Genomic DNA, 18,023 nt, shown 5'->3' on the forward strand with positions numbered 1-18,023 from the left:
ATTTTTTTTTATTAAATTTATTGAATACTTGTCTTTTTTTGTACAATTTTTAAAAATAGTTCAATTTTCTTCTCTATTTGTTTTTCGAAGGGAAAAAGAGAAATTAAAATAATTTATAATTATCGAAATACAAATTTTTTTACTTATAAATAAAAAATGAGTTAATTTTCAAAAGAAGTTACCATCTATGTATTTCAAATGAAGAAGCTTTTATTCAAAAAAAGAAAGTTGTATAAAAATGAGAGAATTTCGCCGAGCCGGGAATTACTTTTTTCCGGGTGTGTAATAAAAAACCAGTTTGAGAAACTTCTTAAAACTTTAATTAAAAAAAAGTATATACTTTTTAATAAATGAAAAATAAACTAAAAATCAAAATTTCTCAATAAATCAAAAATTCAGACATAAAGTAAATATGGGAAGATCTTGAGACACTAAAATAAAATGCATTGCTCTTATTTTGAGATTAAATTAAAATAGCAAACAATATTTTGAAACTCAACATTTTTTATAACGAAAAAGGGATTCAAAAAGTAAAATAAACAATAAAATAAATAAAATTATTTAACTTTTTTATTATTTATAAAGTTTAGACAATTTTGAATGAAATAATAATAGAAATAATAGTCATTTTTTTCATGTAATATTATGTAAACAAGGGGATTTAAATTTTTAAATAAGAGATTGAATTTAAAAAACGGGGATTTTTCAAATTCATAAGTAAAAATTATTGTAATTATAAAGTATGAATTATTATTTCTAACGATTTTTTTTACTGTTTCTCTTAATTAAATCTTTTTTAAATCAGACATTTTTATTCAATTTTTTCTTTTAATTATTATTTTCAATCCTTTCTATAGTCTGCAATTTTTTTAATTTTTAATACAAATTTCATTATAACGATACTTTTGTTTTAAAATTCCTTGAATTTTATTATATCCGAAGTAAATTTGAGTCAAAAATGGTAAAATTTACTTCTGACATAGTAAAAGTCATAAATTTTGCTATTCAAAAATTTTATTTACAGTATAACTTTTAATACTTCTGAAGGAAATTTCTTTATAAAAATTAGAAAAATTTACTTCAGAAGTAGAAAATTTGTTTTATAATTTTTTTAATAACAAATTGCATAACTTTCCAAGAAAATTTAAAGAATCTTTATACAACTGCGGATTTTGTAAATAAATACATTGGATAAATAAATAAACTGGACCCAAGGCCATCAATATAAACAAATTTATTTGACAAAAATTAAGGTCCTGAAAACATTCTAAGTTGTAAATAAATACAAAAATTTACTGTGTAAATAGAAAAATTGGCTACTATAAATCATAATTTATAAAGTAAATTTTAATAAAAATTAGTACCAGTTTGAGTTTTACTTTCTAATTATTAGAAGTTATTTTATATTTTTTCTTTTAATTATTGATATTTTTTAATTATCTACAGTCTGAAATTTGTCTAAATTTTGAATCAAACTTTAGTAGACTTTTGTTTTAAATTCCATGACTTTTGCCAAGTCCGAAATAATTTTCGTGTATTAAAAATTAGTAAAATTTACTTCGAAAATGTTCAAATTTCATTCAAAAATAGTAAAATTTACTATTAGAAATTGTTATTTCAAGAATAACTTCTATTAATTTCAAAGAAAATTTCTTTATAAAATCAGAAAAATTTACATCAGAAGTAGTAAAATTTACTTTAGAAATAAAAAATTTTAAAAACACCGTGATAATGGTAAAATTTGCTATTTCAAAATCATTATTTCCAGAGTAAATTTAATAATATACGAAGTAAATTTCAATAAAACTTAAAGAAAGAAAAATTTCTTCTTCAAAAAAGGGGACAATATATTATGATTTTAGGTGTTACAGGGGATTTTATTAATTTAATGGCATTAAAAAGAGATAAAGAGGAAGAAAAGTGATAATATAAAAAAATAACTGTGATCCTTGCAATAAGTATTTTCTAAAAAAATTGAAAAAGTATTTAATGACAAAATAGAATCTTGTTAGCTAAAAAAATTTTAATGATAGAAAGAGTTTCAATTTAAATTTTTTTGAAAAAACAAATTTGTTTGTAAAAATTTTTTTTTCGATTTTTGGAAGATAATGGAAAAATTAAAGAAGAAAAACAATTATCGTTTTTAATCTTATTAAAAAAGATAATTGTTTTTCTTTTTTAATTTTTCCATCATCAGAAAAATTTCTTTACAAATATTATAATGTAAAGAAAAACTATTTCAATGAAATTTGTATTTTAACAGAAATTTCAGGAAGTTGGCGAATATTAAATGAAATTATGTTTATTATCGAAGAGAATATTAAAGAAAAAGTAAGACGGCTTAATCAATCAAAACAGACGATTAATCAACGCCTTGTTTTTAGTAGTTAACATAAAGTTGTTAAGGCTTTTGTTACATAATTGAACGAAGCTGGTACTTGTGGGCATTCAATTATTAGCCGATTAATCTCGGAGAGACCAGTTTGTTAAAGGCATTTAAAGAAGAATGTTTGCAAACAGGAATTGGCTAAGTCTGATCAGAGTCTCTCATGTCTACTTGTATAATATGCTATATACACTTGTATGCACTTTTACGCGTTCTCCACAAGTAACACGTGCTTTTACCCGTTCGCACGTGCTCCAAGTAATACGAGACCTCAAAGTCTTCCACTACCACCATACAACTACTACAACTATTATTCAGGTAAATAAATCCACTGGGCTTATTCACTGGTTTACAAATCCTCTGGATTTATTTACTTCTATCATACATGGTAACAAAAGTCATATTTTAATACACTCCTGATGCGCACTTTTCAAAGGCTTTTTGAGAATCTCTCACAGGAAATGTAATACCTTCAGTAACAAAAAACTGGATTTAAAGAATTTTTTTTTTCAAAAGCTGCTTTTATAAATCTACTTCCTACTTTAGCGAATGCAGTGTCTGCTGTAAGTCTATAGAAAAGAGTGTATTTTTTTATTAAAAATGCTCAAATTCCTCTTAGGGAATTATGAGCGCGATTAATTTTGAAAAGTATCTTTTTTTAAAAACTATCATAAAATTTTTTTTTTAAATTCCTTACAACCAAAATTCACGTTCGTAAAAGTGCGAATATAAAAGTTAAAAAATATTTATTTTCCACACTTGTATCAAGATTGAAGTAAACTTTGTCCTCTTTTTAAGTGCATAAAAAGTTATAAAAGCGCGCACAAGTTCCTTGAGGGTATTCTTGGAGAAAAAAAAGAACTCTCCCCAAAATAATTCTCGTCTCGTAAATTTTTCATGTTTCGCAATAAAACTAAAGACATAAAGCAGTGACGATTTTTATGATTACGTGTGTGATGGTGTTTTTCTGGCTACCAGTAGAAAAAAAGAGAAATATAAAAGAAGATTCTTTTCCTCGATTTCTTATACATATACGTACACAGGTTGAAATCTTCCGTAATTTGAACACGTCTTAATAATACAAATCAACATTTTAACATGCGCGGCTTCTCTCGTTAACTTGAACACGTATTCGAAAATGTTCATACTTAATATGGTTCCGCCCTTTTACCGCGCGCATTTTCAAGTGAAATTCACAATATCTACTGTGAAAACAAAAATGTCCCGTAGAATTAAATTAACAACAGGGGCCATGATCTAAATTCACCAAAGTCACGTAGTCTCGTAATTCTTCTGATATGTACCCAAGTCGTCGAGAAGGAATGAAGAATTTTATGGCAATGAAAGCGCAGAAAAGTCCCATGATATATAAAGAAAGAAAAAAAAAACCTAACGGTAACCGCGAGAGAAGTAATGTTCTACTTCAATGGGATCATTAATTTAATTGCTTCTTTATTATAACATTTTTTTTTCTCTCCTTTCATTAGAAGACAATTAGGAATTAGGAATTTTAATTAAATTATAATCCATCATAGTTTAATTACAATGAAGATGAAAGATAGAATAATTCTTATACTCATTGGGGGTTTATATTTGATTTCAAATTAACGCGCCAAAAATTATTCATTTACCGGTCGAGTTTAAATTATCATTCGAGTTTTAATAAATGTAAACAAACGACATAACCTCTAAATTTCGGCATTTTCTTTCGTCTTTCATTTATTCGTAATAAGGTACGTGAGAAGTTGAATTTAGAATTAATTTATAAATAAGAAGATACAATAAGGTGCGTATTTATAATTTTTTTATTTTTAAATATCTTAATGATAAATCGTCCAAGCGCCCATCCTGCCGGAAGGACGTTCCGAAAAAAAGGCTTTTAAAAAAAGGGAATTCAACTTTTCTTTTCTGGCACTCTTTGGGGTTAAAGTAGACGAAAAGACGAAAAAATCCATATTTTTGACTTTTTAAAATAATAATTTAAACCATTTTTCAAAGCCTTCAAACTTGCTATGTTTTTAAACAGTGAAAAAAACATTTTTTCGTAAATTTAATGTAAAATCCCCAAAAATCAATATTTTTTGACCGGACAAGTCTCTTTCTCTTCAGAAACGTTCAAAGAATGAAACCTAATTTTATAATTAAAAAAAAATTCATTTTTAATATTTTTCAGTATATCTGAGTAATACTCAGGCGCGAGTCCCTTCGAAATTGCTCTATAAAATTAATATGGAAGCAGATAAATATAAAACTAAGTATATCGTTGGAAAGGTAATGAAACAAGCTTTCAAATGATGTAAATATCGAGTCTTTAAATTTATAAACCTGGGCTAGGTAGTCTCTTAAATAAAGCGAAAAGCGTCCTGCCGGCAGGACCGGGCTTCGTCATTCTGTGACTAAAAATTATGTGAATTTTTGGAACATGTAACTTCTTCAAACTACCCAGCCCTTAGTTTTGAACTTACAAGCTCGATATTTATATGCGCTGAAAGCTTGTTTCGTTACCTTTCCAATGATATATATCATTTTTTATTTATCTGAATCCATGTTAGTTTTCTTCAGTGATTTCGGAGGGACTCACCTGAGTCTTTTTCGTCCTGCCGGAAGGACGTTGGACGATCTATCATTAAGGATAATTTCTGGCAAAGAGCCCAAATAAAAAATTTTTTACGGTTTGCTAAAAAATATATGGAATTAATTTGAAACTTGATATTTAACGTTTCGATAGTAGACGCAATTCTTTTCAAGATATTAACATTATAAAATTTAGAAACGTGAGGGGTTAAATGAATTTTGTTTGAAAACACAACTGTACTTACGGGAAAAAATATAAAGTAATTTTTACTGTCAAAATAAAATCTAAAATGTCTGGATTCTCTGCTCTTCCTTAGGTATAGTAACTTTGACTACATGCAGAGCAAATTTTACTACGTCCAAAGTAGATTTTCTCAATTCTTACAAAAACTATTTCAAGAAAAGTAAAATTTACTTAATACATAGTAAAAGTTGCTTCAACAATTAGTAAAAAAATAACTAATTATTAGTAAATATATACGAACGAAAATAGTCAAATTTCATTAATTGAAAGTTTTATAAATTTTTAGTTATTTTGACATAAATTACAAAAGTGAATTTTACTGATAACTGCTCTCTAAATCAAAATTAGTAAAATTAAAAAAAATTTTACTAATTATCAAAAATTAGTAAAAAGTTACTAACTAAATATCGAAATGTTTATCAATGATTTACTAATAATTTTACTAGCAATTGGAGAAATTTTACTTATTTTTACTATAACTTAGTAAACTAAAATTTTGCTAACAATTATAGTGATGTTTTACTAATCAAAAAAGGAGAAAAATCATCCGTGAAAATTACTAACAATTAGTGGAATTTTACTATTTGTTCGTAGAATTTTACTAATTCAGATTTAGAGAGCATATAGTTATTACTCATTTAATTAGTAAAATGTTATTATTTGAATCAGTGACCGACTCTTTGCTATCAAATTAGCTATTTTTAATAAATTCATATTTAGAGACTGACTTTTTGCTTTTAAATCAGTAAAAATTAAATAATTTATCATTAGAAAATAATGTTTTATTGAAGAATCAGTAAATTTTGACTGATTCAAAAAGAAAAAGTCAGTAAATGAATTTTTTTCGCGCAGAGTATTAAAAAGTAAGAATTTATTTTTATGACGAAGAAAATTCTCTAAATTTAGAAGAATTCCATTCAATTAATGTTAAATCAAAAAGAAAAAGTAGTATCAAATATCATGCGAGGTATTGAAGAGAATATTCATTTCTCAATGTAATTTATACGAAAATTTTACTGATGTAATCAGTTACTTTGATTACAGCAAAAGATTTAATCCCAAAAATGTTAAATACAACACACAAAATGATCAATAATTCTTACGTTCTGAAGGCCAAAGCTATTTGTAAAATGTCTTTATGAAGATTCATAAAAGAAATGTAAATTTTCCCCTTGACAAAATCTTTTTATATCAAAATAAAAAAAAAAAAATACGTGAGTTCCATTTTCTTCCGCTTGCTATTTTTATTTTCAAATTAATAATAATCAGTATGACAATAAAATGATTAAATTCCAAATCAAATGTTTAAGACGATTATAAAAATAATACTCTCTCTGATGAGAATGTAAAAACGATCAAATTGAAAATTTTCTTAAAAAGGGAATAAAGAATAAAAAAGACAAATTTGTCAAATTAGAATAATAAACTAAAAATAGTTTTTTTTTAAGTAAACTCCTGCCGAATGTTAAGTGACGCATATCCGTGTAGGACAGGAAACCATTAGAAAGGGGCACGTGGAAATAATTCTCGAGTTTTTTTCGGAATAAAAATTGGTAGCACTTTCCTAGAACTCATATATATAAATGAACTTATCATTTCATACTAATCTCACTCATAAATGATGTTAATTTAAGAGTATTTCGTTTAAAATACAACCTAACTTGTGTACATTTTTAACAAATTCATGTAGAAAAGTAGGTCAAATTAAAGAAAAAAAATTCTCAGGGGAATATCGCTCCTTTTGCCTTTTCGTTCTGCAACGTTTAATTATTACATGTTGATAAAAAAAATTACATTCACGACGTCAAACCAGAAACCACTTCATTCACCATGTCCCTTTATAATAATTTCACTGCATTTAAACTACATCGAATTACACCTTTAAATTGCATTAGCGATTTAAATTATACGTTGTATCAAGTCTGTATTTTAAAAACCCCCAATTCAAAAATAAACTTTAAAAATACAATTTTTCCAATATTTATACTTTTTATTAAAACTAAATTTAAAAATAATTGTATTTAGTATTCGTGACACGTTATACTTTCGAAATTTGAATCCGTAAAAATGTTTACTAATTCAGACTTTTGCTAATAAATACTAATTTCTAGTAATTTAAATAACTGACTTTTTGCTTTTGAATTAGTAACTTTTACTAATAAATAGTAATTTCTAATAATTTAAATAACTGATTTTTTGCCTTTGAATGAGTAAATTTTACTAATAAATAGTAATTACTAGTAATTTATTAGTAAAATTTACAAATAAATTGGAATTTCTACTGATTTATTGGTAAAATTTACTAGTTAAAAAAAGACAGTTAATAATTAAAATTAATATAAGCATTTTTACTAATTCAAATTTAGAGTTCGAATTGACTTCAACGTCAAATTCAATTTAATTTCGAACTTGAATTAACTTTGGCGCCAAATTCATTTTGATTACGAATGAAAAATGGCTTAAAAATGAATTTAGCGTCAAAATTAATTCGAAATCTAAATGAATTTGGTACCAAAGACAATTCGAATTCCAAATCATAATAAATTTTACGTCAAAGTCAATTCAAATTCGAAATCAAAATGAAATCAAATTACATAATCGACAACCAGCAATTAGTAAAAAAAAGAACAAATTATCAGTTAATAAGTATAATTAAGAAAAAAGCCCAATTTGTCTAATTGAATTAGTTACCAAAAATTTTAGTTACTTTGACAAAACCTAAAATTGAATTTAACTAATAATTAGTCATTATTAACTATTTGATTAGTAAAAATCAGAGTCAATGACTGATTGCTTATATTATCAAATTAGTTATTTTTAATAATTAAGTTATATTCCTTAATATAATTACACTCTACTTTCCAAATTTTAATTAGTAAAAATGTTTACTCATTTTAATTAGCGACTGACTTTTTGCTTTTGAATTAGAAAATTTTACTAATAAATAAGTAAAAATTACTATTTTTTAGTCAAATTTACTAATTCAAAAGCAAAAAAGTTACTAATAAATTAATAGAACTTACTATTTATTAATAAAACTTACTATTCCAAAATCAAAAAAATCAGTCTCTAATTCAAATTAGTAAACATTTTTGCTAAATTAAATTTATAGTTTGAGAGTTGATCCATTTTGTGTATTTCCATTCCAAACATAACAAACATCACCTAAAATTTTGATTCTAAGTAACTTTTCTTCGGAAAGTGACACAAAAACTAAATACAAAATTTTATATCAAGTTTTAATGAAAACTGTATTGAAAAGAGAAATTCTAAACGAAAAAACAACAAAATTTTAAATTAAGTTTTAATAAATTTAAAAATGTATTGAAAAAAGAAAAAAAAGTAAAAGAAAAAAATTGATTTTACCGCATTAATTTGTAAGTTGTGTCAATAAACGAATTTTACACAAACAAAAATCGAATCAACTTGTATTTAATAAAGCGTAGTAGCAGCAGTTCGCAGTAGAGAATTATAAATCCGTCACTTGTGAAAATAATGACACCCTTGAAAATTAAAAATCATACGTCTCATGTGTATAAGAAAACGAAAAACGAAAACTTTATATATAAACATGTATCTGACAGACGATAATTAAGGCGCACAAGTCATAAGAAAATTTCATCACAAAATTAGAATGAAAGGAGAGTATACATTATAACACCTGAGTTGTAGTAGTATAGTAGCAAGTAGGTTGCCTTGATGAAATATAAAAAAACCAAGATATATGCATATATTGGGGACAGAGCGATAAATAAATTGTCAAGTCTAATTGCTACTTTAGGTTTTAAGATAAGAACACATTGCGCGCATATATGTACATAATAATGATAAAACTTAAAAAAGGAAGACCTTGTCATTGTTTTCTCGCGCAAGTTCAATCTAGTTTCTGTATAAGCATCAACTTTTAAATATACAAACACGAAAGGAAGTAATCAGTTGAGCTCGAGCGCAAAAGTGAAATTCGCTAATTGTCGAGTGGTAATTAGAATGAAAACGCGACTCTAATATAGAAGACTTCTTCCTATTTTTTTTTTTTTTTCATTTCCCGCCCCCGTACGCTCTCTTCCGTATCAAAAATGGACCTGCGGGAGTAGTAAACTCATCAAGTTCTGGACAACGACCTTGAGAAAAAGTTAATACTTTCACACGATTTACAGAATTACTTAAAAGTATATTTTTATACTTTTAATTTTATTCAATATATTTTACATCAAAATTTAGTAATGTATCCAAATTTAGATGATGAAAATTTATTTGAGTCGCAACATGAATATTCAAAGTGTAATTTTAAATATATCGAGAGAGTTTTAACTGCAAGAGCATTTTCCATTTTTTTTTTTTCATAATCAAAAGAGAAAATCGTTTTCCATTTTTTCAATTATTTTAAAACGTTTCATATTTGAAATTATTTTATGTATAACATTTATTTTATTCATTCGAAATTGAAAAATTTACTCTCTAAATCAGAATCGGTAAAAATTCCTTGAATAACTTCTCACGATTTCACTATGAAATTGAAATCAGTTTGAAGTTCTCCTGATTCAGTTTTAAAGAGTGATTATATTGAGGAATGTAATTAAATTTTTTAAATGTGAATTAGTGAAAAATAAATAACTTGCTAAAATAAAGAGTCAGTCAATGATTCTAATTTTTACTAATCAAATAGTTGATAATGACTATAACTATTAGTTAAATTCAATTTAAGGTTTTGTCAAAGTAACTAAAATTTTTGGTAACTAATTCAATTAGTCAAATTTGACTATTTTCGTAGTTATTTATTTACTAATATAATTAGTTCTTTTTTACTAATTGCTGGGGGTCGATTGTGTAATTTTATTTCACTTTGATTTCAAATTCGAATTGACTTTGACGCTAAATTCATTTAGATTTCAAAAAAAATTTTTACGCCAAATTCATTTTCAAGTCAATTTTAATTCGAAATCAAAACAAATTTGGCGCCAAAGTTAATTCAAATTCTAATTTAAATTGAATTTGACGTCAAAGTAAATTTAAAATTTCTAAATCTGAATTAGTAAAAATGCTTATACTAATTTGAATTATAGAATGACTTTTTGCCTTTTAATTAGTAAATTTTACTAATAAAAAAAAAATAAGTAGAAATTACTACTTAATAATAAAATTTACTAATAGAGATTAGTAAACATTTTTATTAGTTCAAAATTAGAGAGAATTCGAAATCAAATTATATAATCGCCCACCCGAAGTAAAAAGTTAAACAAAAAATTTATTAAAAAAATTAATTATTTTTAACTAAACCAAATAATAAATAATAGAGTTAGACTAATTTTTGTTTTGATTGTTTGTCAAATTTTTCATTGAAGAAAATATTTAACTGATTCAAATAAATGATTGTTGTCTATATTAGAAAATAAATATTTGTTTGTATCAAATAGTTTTTATTTATGTCAATTAAATGGTAATTGCTTCAAATACTGAAATTATTGATTAAAATACAATTTATTTAAATTAAATAAAAATTATTTGTTTCAAGTATAAAAATATTTATTTGATAATAGACAAGTAATCAATTAATTAAATAAAAAATTTTTTTTCAGTGTTCCTTTAGGCAGAAAAATTGTAATACATTATTTATATTGAAATGTTTTTTAGATCTAATATGCTTTTTGATTTAAAGTTTATCATAATTATGATATTTAAGGGTATTAGTAATTTTTTTAAATTATCAATTAGAAATAATTGTTAAAAAAATATTGTTGGAACTAATTTAATTTGTGTTTAAAGTATTAGATAGATTTTTGGACGTTAAAATCCGCTTTAGGTGTGGTCGTTAAAGATTTTAAAAATGCGAGTTATACAGAGACAAATTATAAGTCCTGCGTTCGAAACCCGGCGGAGTTAAAATTTTTATTCATATTTGTAAATATCAGTCTTTTTCACTAAAAAAATAATTTACCACCGTATAAACTAAGTGGGTTGAAAATTTTTAAAATGGTTTTTAAATGTAACTTTTACTAAAATAAACTTAAATAAATGAGTACAAACACAGTTTTTCAAAGGATATCAAATTGAGACAAAAAAATGTATCAAAATGTTGCGAAGCATCGTTTTGGTACATTTTTTGTCTCAAGTTGATATCCTTTGAAAAACTGTGAAAGGAAAAAAATTAGAAAATTTCCACGAGTGAAAAAAGTCTCGCAAAAATATTCTAGTTACATTCCTAACTTTAATCTGTGATATATGCATATTAGAGAAAAAATTACACCAATACAATTTTCACTGTATGAAAAAAAATTAGGTTAACTAACAGGTATTTTTAATATTTACCATTTTTACAAGAAAAAAAAAACTGACTCCTGAATTTTAAAATCCAAAGTTAATTCTCAAAAGCAAAAAAATGTTCCTTTTTCTATTTAAATTTTCCGCGTGTGCATGCGCGTTTATGATTAAAAAAGAAGCAAATGAGCAAATTTTTTTTTACCAGTAAAAATTATACAAACAATTAGAAAATTCTGAAAAATTATTTCGTTAATTGTTACTCACACGACTGCCACCACCAGTTACTTTTTATTATTGCAGTAAAACAATGAGGCAGAACAGAAAGCAATAGAAATTTTTGAAAAGAGATTTTTCACCCGCATTAAAAGTCAAATTACTATGTAGTTACATTGATAGGTGGGCGTAAAACAATTACCATATCTCAATATTCATTGGAGAATGCACATATATATCTATATTTCCCGGCACAATGTAAATTTTCAAATGACTTTATTTATTAACAAATGACAAGTTTCGAGGTAATAATTTTCGCACGTTAAAATAATAACAAATGTTACAAAATAGTGTTTTTAATGCAACACTTTTCCAAAGAGATTGGGTAATTGTTTTATTTTTTAACGATTTAAATGGGAAAAGCTTTTGCTTCTTTTTTTTGCTATTGAATTCGAAATATTTTGCAGGAAAAAAAAGAAGTAGAAACTAATTACTTTTAAAAAGAAATCATGGTTCTTGTAATTATTTCTAGAGTTAAAAATTTCTAGACTTAAAATATGGGTGTTTTAAAAATCTTGAAATATTTACGTTTGTCTAAATCGAAATTAAATAAATTAAAATATTCTGTCTAAAATAGAATTAAAAGATTTGGAAAAATATTTTTAAAAATGGAATACTAAGACTAATATTGTATTTTGTTTTTGTTTACAGAGAATTCCGAATATCTCAAGTTGCCCTGTCAAGAGTCCACAACCTCTAAAGGAATTTGTTGGCCGCTGTCAAACAATGCCTTCTCGAGTTAAAAAGTCTTTTTGTGGATGCTTACAGGTGAGTTTTAATTTCTAAAATGTTTTTAATTTCTATTTCAACACCTTGACTAAAAATACTCCTATTTTCCTTCTTTCAACTGTCATGTTTGTTTTGATTTTTTCAATTAAATATTTTCTTTAACACACAATTAAATAGATTAAAATAATATGACTAATTAATTTCTAGAATTAACAAACTTTAAATTAAATTAATATACCTACATTCGTACTAACTGTACGAATAAAATAATCAAATTATTATTAATTAAAATTAAAATTATTATTATTATTGTTATTATTAATTAAATAATAATTATTATAGAAAATATTGTTTTTCAATGATATTAATTTAAAAAATCTAAATTTCAATTAAATTGAAATTAAAACCTTCTTTTTAATTTACCTATTTTAAAAACCAGTTTTATCATTTCTGTCAATGTAAAAAAGACTGAAAAAAACTCGTAATTTAAAAAAAACATTTTTATCGTTTACAGAACTTGTCACTTTATAAATCAGATTCCCCAGACTTATTAAAACTATATCTCAACTCAATATAATTAATTTAAATCGAAACCGTCCACTTTCTTATTTAATGATTCAAAAATAATAATCTACACTGAAACCAGGTGTGTATTTTTAATTTTTGTTTAAATCTTTTAATTAACTCAACTATCAATCGTACACTTTCTCATTCAATGATGTCATAAAATATAATCTCGTATGTTTATCTATTCCAATATATAGATACAATTTAAATAACCTAATTAATCAATATATAAATTAAAAGAAAATAAATTTCAATTTTACATTTTTCTTTCTCAATGATTAAGAACATAAATTTTAGTCAATGTCATAATTTTTCAATCATAAATTTTTAAATAAGTTCATTTAATTATCAACTTGATTTATAATAATTATAATATCTATAATAATAAATATATTGAATTAAAAATAACAAAAATAATATAATAGTAATAATAATAGTAATAATTATTATTATTATTTGTATAACTTTCTGAAATTTATTTTTCTTTCTTAAAAAAATACTATTTTTACTCCATTTAATAATTATTTTTAACAATTTTGAAAATCGTCTCGTTTTACGTCACTTTTAAATCTCGAAAATATCAAATTGCAACAAATTGACGTGAAAGATTTGAATTAAATCACAAATTGATCCAAATTTTTGGTATAGTAATTTCATCCAATTTGGTATCAATTTGCTACTTTCCAGAAAACTGTGATTGCAGATAAAAATTTTATTTGAACTAAATATAATTTATTTGATTTAAATCAAGGTATATTTATCCCAAAAACCTACTAAAAATTTATTTATTTTAAATACAAATTTTTTCGGTACAAATAAAAACTTTGTCAAAAATATAATTTTATTTGTGACAAAAATAAAAGTTTAGTTGGTTCTGAGATAAATATATATCTTCTTTCAGAGTTTAAACTTTAATTCAATAAATTAAAATATCTTAGATACGTAAATTTGATCGAACTTTTCAAAGATCTGATAGTTTAACAAAATAATTAAATAATAATATTTAATAATATATAAACGTCTTTGCAAATGCTTATTACAAAAATAAGAAAAAAAAAAGAAAATAAAACACCCCTTGTGGAATAATTGTTTGAGTAAATAACACAGTTATTATACTTATTTCCAGTGATATGTCACGAATCTCTGAACCGGATGATAATTGACTCGTTGTTCGCGATCCATTTTTTCACGTATTATCTCATCAGACGTGTAATTTCTCTTTCTCGGTCGCAAAAAAGTTTGAAAATTCCACAAACGAATAGTGTATATATCAGTGTTATATATATGCCCGAAATAAAATCAAATAGTCGATACGCGACCCGCATCGACGAGAAAATCACACGACACAGTCTCACGTTTCGGAAAGGTGAACGAAAAAGATTTTTTTTTTTATTTCTTTTGTTTTTTCGGGTCTTTGAACTTATAAAAGTGTCGAAAAACAGTTCACATTACAAGTTCGTTATTCAGAACAAATTATGTTCACACAGAGAAAAATTTTATTTTAACCAAATATAATTCATTTGAGTTCAATAACAGTATCTTTGTCTCGAAGCTTAAATAATTATTTATTTGATTTAAAATATTTAAATAATAGAAGTTTTATCAGGGTTGCTACAAAAAATTTATTTTATTTTTTCCAGACTTTTTCCTGCTTACCAATCAGAACTTTGCCTTTTTTCCTGACCCTAAAGAATATTTTAATTCATTACAAAAATAATTAGATACATTACAATATGTTGGAAATATATATTTATTTTTAAATATTTTTAATTGCATAATTAATAGGAACATGAACAATTTTATTTTTTAAATAACTATTTAACCATTGTTATTATTTTTCCATTAGGAATTAAAATTTTGAAAAATTTCAAACCGTTTTAAATTCAATAATTTATAAGAATTGCTAATTATTAAAAATTATTTTCAAGATTTCAATTTAATTATTTTCTAGAATTTTAAACTAAAATTCTTCAATAATTCAATTATTTTCAATAATTTTTGAGAAAGGTCCTTAAAAATTCAATTATTTATAGTTAAAGAAAAAAAAGTTCACCTAAAATATTTCTGAAATCCAATTGTTTACATTTCTTGATATTTCAATAATTTGAAAATTTTTCAATTAAATACATATTCAAAAATACAGCTAATTTAAAAAACATCAATTTTTAGAATTTCATATCACTTTTGTTCTAATTAGTTAGTTAATCATTTTTACTAATTCAAATTTAGAGAATAAGTTTTGTAAGTTCACTTATTTAGAGAATAAGTTCTAGTAATTTTTAAAAAAAATTACTAGAAATTAATTTATTTTCCACAATTTTGAGTTAATAGGTGAAATTTTTTTCTATTTTAAAAATAATTGAATTTTTTGGGGAAATTTTATTAAAATTATACTGAAAATAATTTAATTTCTGTCAAAGAATTTTAGTATATATATGTATGAAAGTAATTGAATTGTTGCAAATTTTTTCGACGAGTTTAATTAAATTATTGTATTGAAAAGAATTCAATATAGAATTTTATTTAAATTTATTAAAAATAATTTTATTTTTTCTAGAAGTATTATTAAAATTATATTGAAAATAATTGAATCTCATGTGAAGAATTTCATGAAATTTTTGTCAAATAATTGAATATTGATTTGAAGAATTTTATTAAAATTGAATTTTTAAAATTTTTAAATTAATTTCAAATCAGTAAAATTCAATTATTGTTAGAAATAGAAAGAATTTAAAATTTTCTTTCTTTGACTTTTCCCTAAATTCCCTGATTTTCCTGACTTGTGACAACCCTGTTTATTTGACACAAATAAAACGTGTATTTGAGACAAAGAAAATTTATTTGAAACTAATAAAAAGTGTGGTTGGCTCCGAATCAATTATACTTTTTTTCCGGGTGTTTATATGAATTTCATACACCCAGAGAAAAGATATATTTGACTCAAAGCCTGTTAAATTATTTATTTGTTTCAAATAAATTTTATTTGACCCAAAGAAATTTTATTTGGTTCTAATAAATAATTTAGTAGGTTCTGTGACAAATATGCTTTTATATTTGACTCAAATGAATTGTATTTGGTTTGAATAAAACATTTCTCTGGCTGTAATTTTTAGGTGCTTGAAGTTAGCGTCGACGCTCAGCGTCGAAAAGATTTTTTTCACGAAACTGAAAAAAATTTTGAAAAGCTTTTAATTCTCTAGGTGAATAAAACAGCTATAGCTGAAATTAGTAACAGTTTCATCACTAAAAACCTCAAACAGTAGTTTTCGACGATGAGCGTCGACACTAACTTCAGGGATATATTTTTTTGTAGACCTTATGAAAAAGTGATCTTATTTCTGTATTCTATAAAACATTTATTGCTTCTCAATATAATGTGCGTAATTAAAAACGAAATATGAAAAAAACCATCACGAATTTTCTTAGAATTTTCTTAAAAACTTATTTAACAACAGAATAATTACATTTTGTTATAGAGAGAAGGAGATGGAGAATAATAAATTTTAACGATAACGACCATCTGAATTATTATTGTTTTGAAATAATAAAAGATCAATGTTAAAGAAATTAGTTTATACCTTTTTTTCTTTTGTTGTAAATATATTTTGCATTTCTCGACAGTAGTTGTTTATATATTGAGGGTTTTATCTTTTTCATCAGGTTTTAAAATTATTGCAAATAATGAGCATAATTTAATACTGGTTAGAAACAAGCACTTCCCGATTTACAAATGGAATTTTCATGACAGAATGTTGCATGCTGAAGATCCTGTTTTTCTGCGACACGCAGTGAAAGAAAGAGAGAGAATCTATGTGTTACGTTTTGCCGCGTAATCGTTTCCCTTTTATTACTGTAATTTTGTGCGGGCTGATGAGATAATTCGCGAAACAAAACGCAAATGCTAAATCCATCCGTAAAATAAACTCAGGTATTAAGCAAATAACACGCGGCCTCTCTTTCTTCTTGTTTAAATTCTAACTTTAACTCCCTCATGTTTCAAAAAACAACAAACGTTTAGAAAATAAACTGATAAAAAGAATGATAGTTTAATTATATGAATTTTTTCATCGTTTTACGTTTTTTATTCTACTAAAATTACGTTAATTATGATACACACAGTTTTCTTGAAAGTATCAAATTGATACCAATAATAATTTAGATACATTTTTAAATTGGTCCTTATTTTTTGTGTCAATTCGTTGCAATTTGATACTTTTAAGTTAACAATGAATTTCTCATTTTTAGTGATTAATAATAATTAGTAATAATAATAGCAGGGCTCGAACCAGTGAAAGTATTTAAAAATACAGACTGTACGGATCAAAATTGAAAAATTACGGACCAATTACTGATGACTAAAATAACTCCGAGTCTTCGACTCGGAGTGATCCATTTCTTCATGTTTTATAATAATTCAAGATAATCTTCATCATTTCAATTCAATTATTATTTTCAGAAATTTATAACTAAAATTCTACTCTAGATCAGTTATTTTTAATAATTTTCGAAAAAGTTCTTTGGCAATTTTCAAATCCATTTGTTTACAATATTCAATTTCAGGAAATTTCAATTATTCCTAAATTCTTTAATTAAATGAATATTAGAAAATAAAAACTTCAAATAATATAAAAGAAAATTCAATTAAACTTTTTCAAAAAAATTAATTTCACAATTCAATTATTTCTAAAAATTCACGCTATATTGCTTTTAACATTCAATTATAATCTAAAATTTTAACTGAAATTCATTTTTATGAAATGAAAATCAATTTTTATTAGAAAATTCTACAAGAATTTAATTATTTAAATGAAAAAGTAAATAATTTATTGAATAATTGAATGTTTCTCAAAATTGAATTCTCATAAAGAATTTTATCAACAAATTTTTAAATAATTGAATTCTTTTGTCGAATTTTATTAAAATTTGCATGAAAATAATTACTTTTTTCCAGGAATTCAATTAAAATTGTATAAAAAATAATTTAAATTCTAC

The 18,023-nt window shown here is 24.1% G+C and overlaps 1 protein-coding gene across 3 annotated transcripts in view; it reads left to right on the forward strand.

Moving 5' to 3' along the window:
• LOC122501553 (disheveled-associated activator of morphogenesis 1) overlaps window positions 1-18,023 on the forward strand; it is a 155,907-nt gene that overhangs the window by 113,503 nt on the left and 24,381 nt on the right. For all 3 annotated transcript variants that reach the window (XM_043611102.1, XM_043611103.1, XM_043611101.1), the window contains exon 2: window positions 12,387-12,503. In XM_043611102.1, coding sequence (XP_043467037.1) covers window positions 12,462-12,503 — 42 coding nt within the window. In that variant the 5' untranslated portion in view covers window positions 12,387-12,461. The remainder of the gene's footprint in view (window positions 1-12,386; window positions 12,504-18,023) is intronic.

This window comes from Leptopilina heterotoma, unplaced genomic scaffold (assembly GCF_015476425.1).
Source record: "Leptopilina heterotoma isolate Lh14 unplaced genomic scaffold, ASM1547642v1 Lhet_211, whole genome shotgun sequence".
Lineage (NCBI taxonomy): Eukaryota > Metazoa > Arthropoda > Insecta > Hymenoptera > Figitidae > Leptopilina > Leptopilina heterotoma.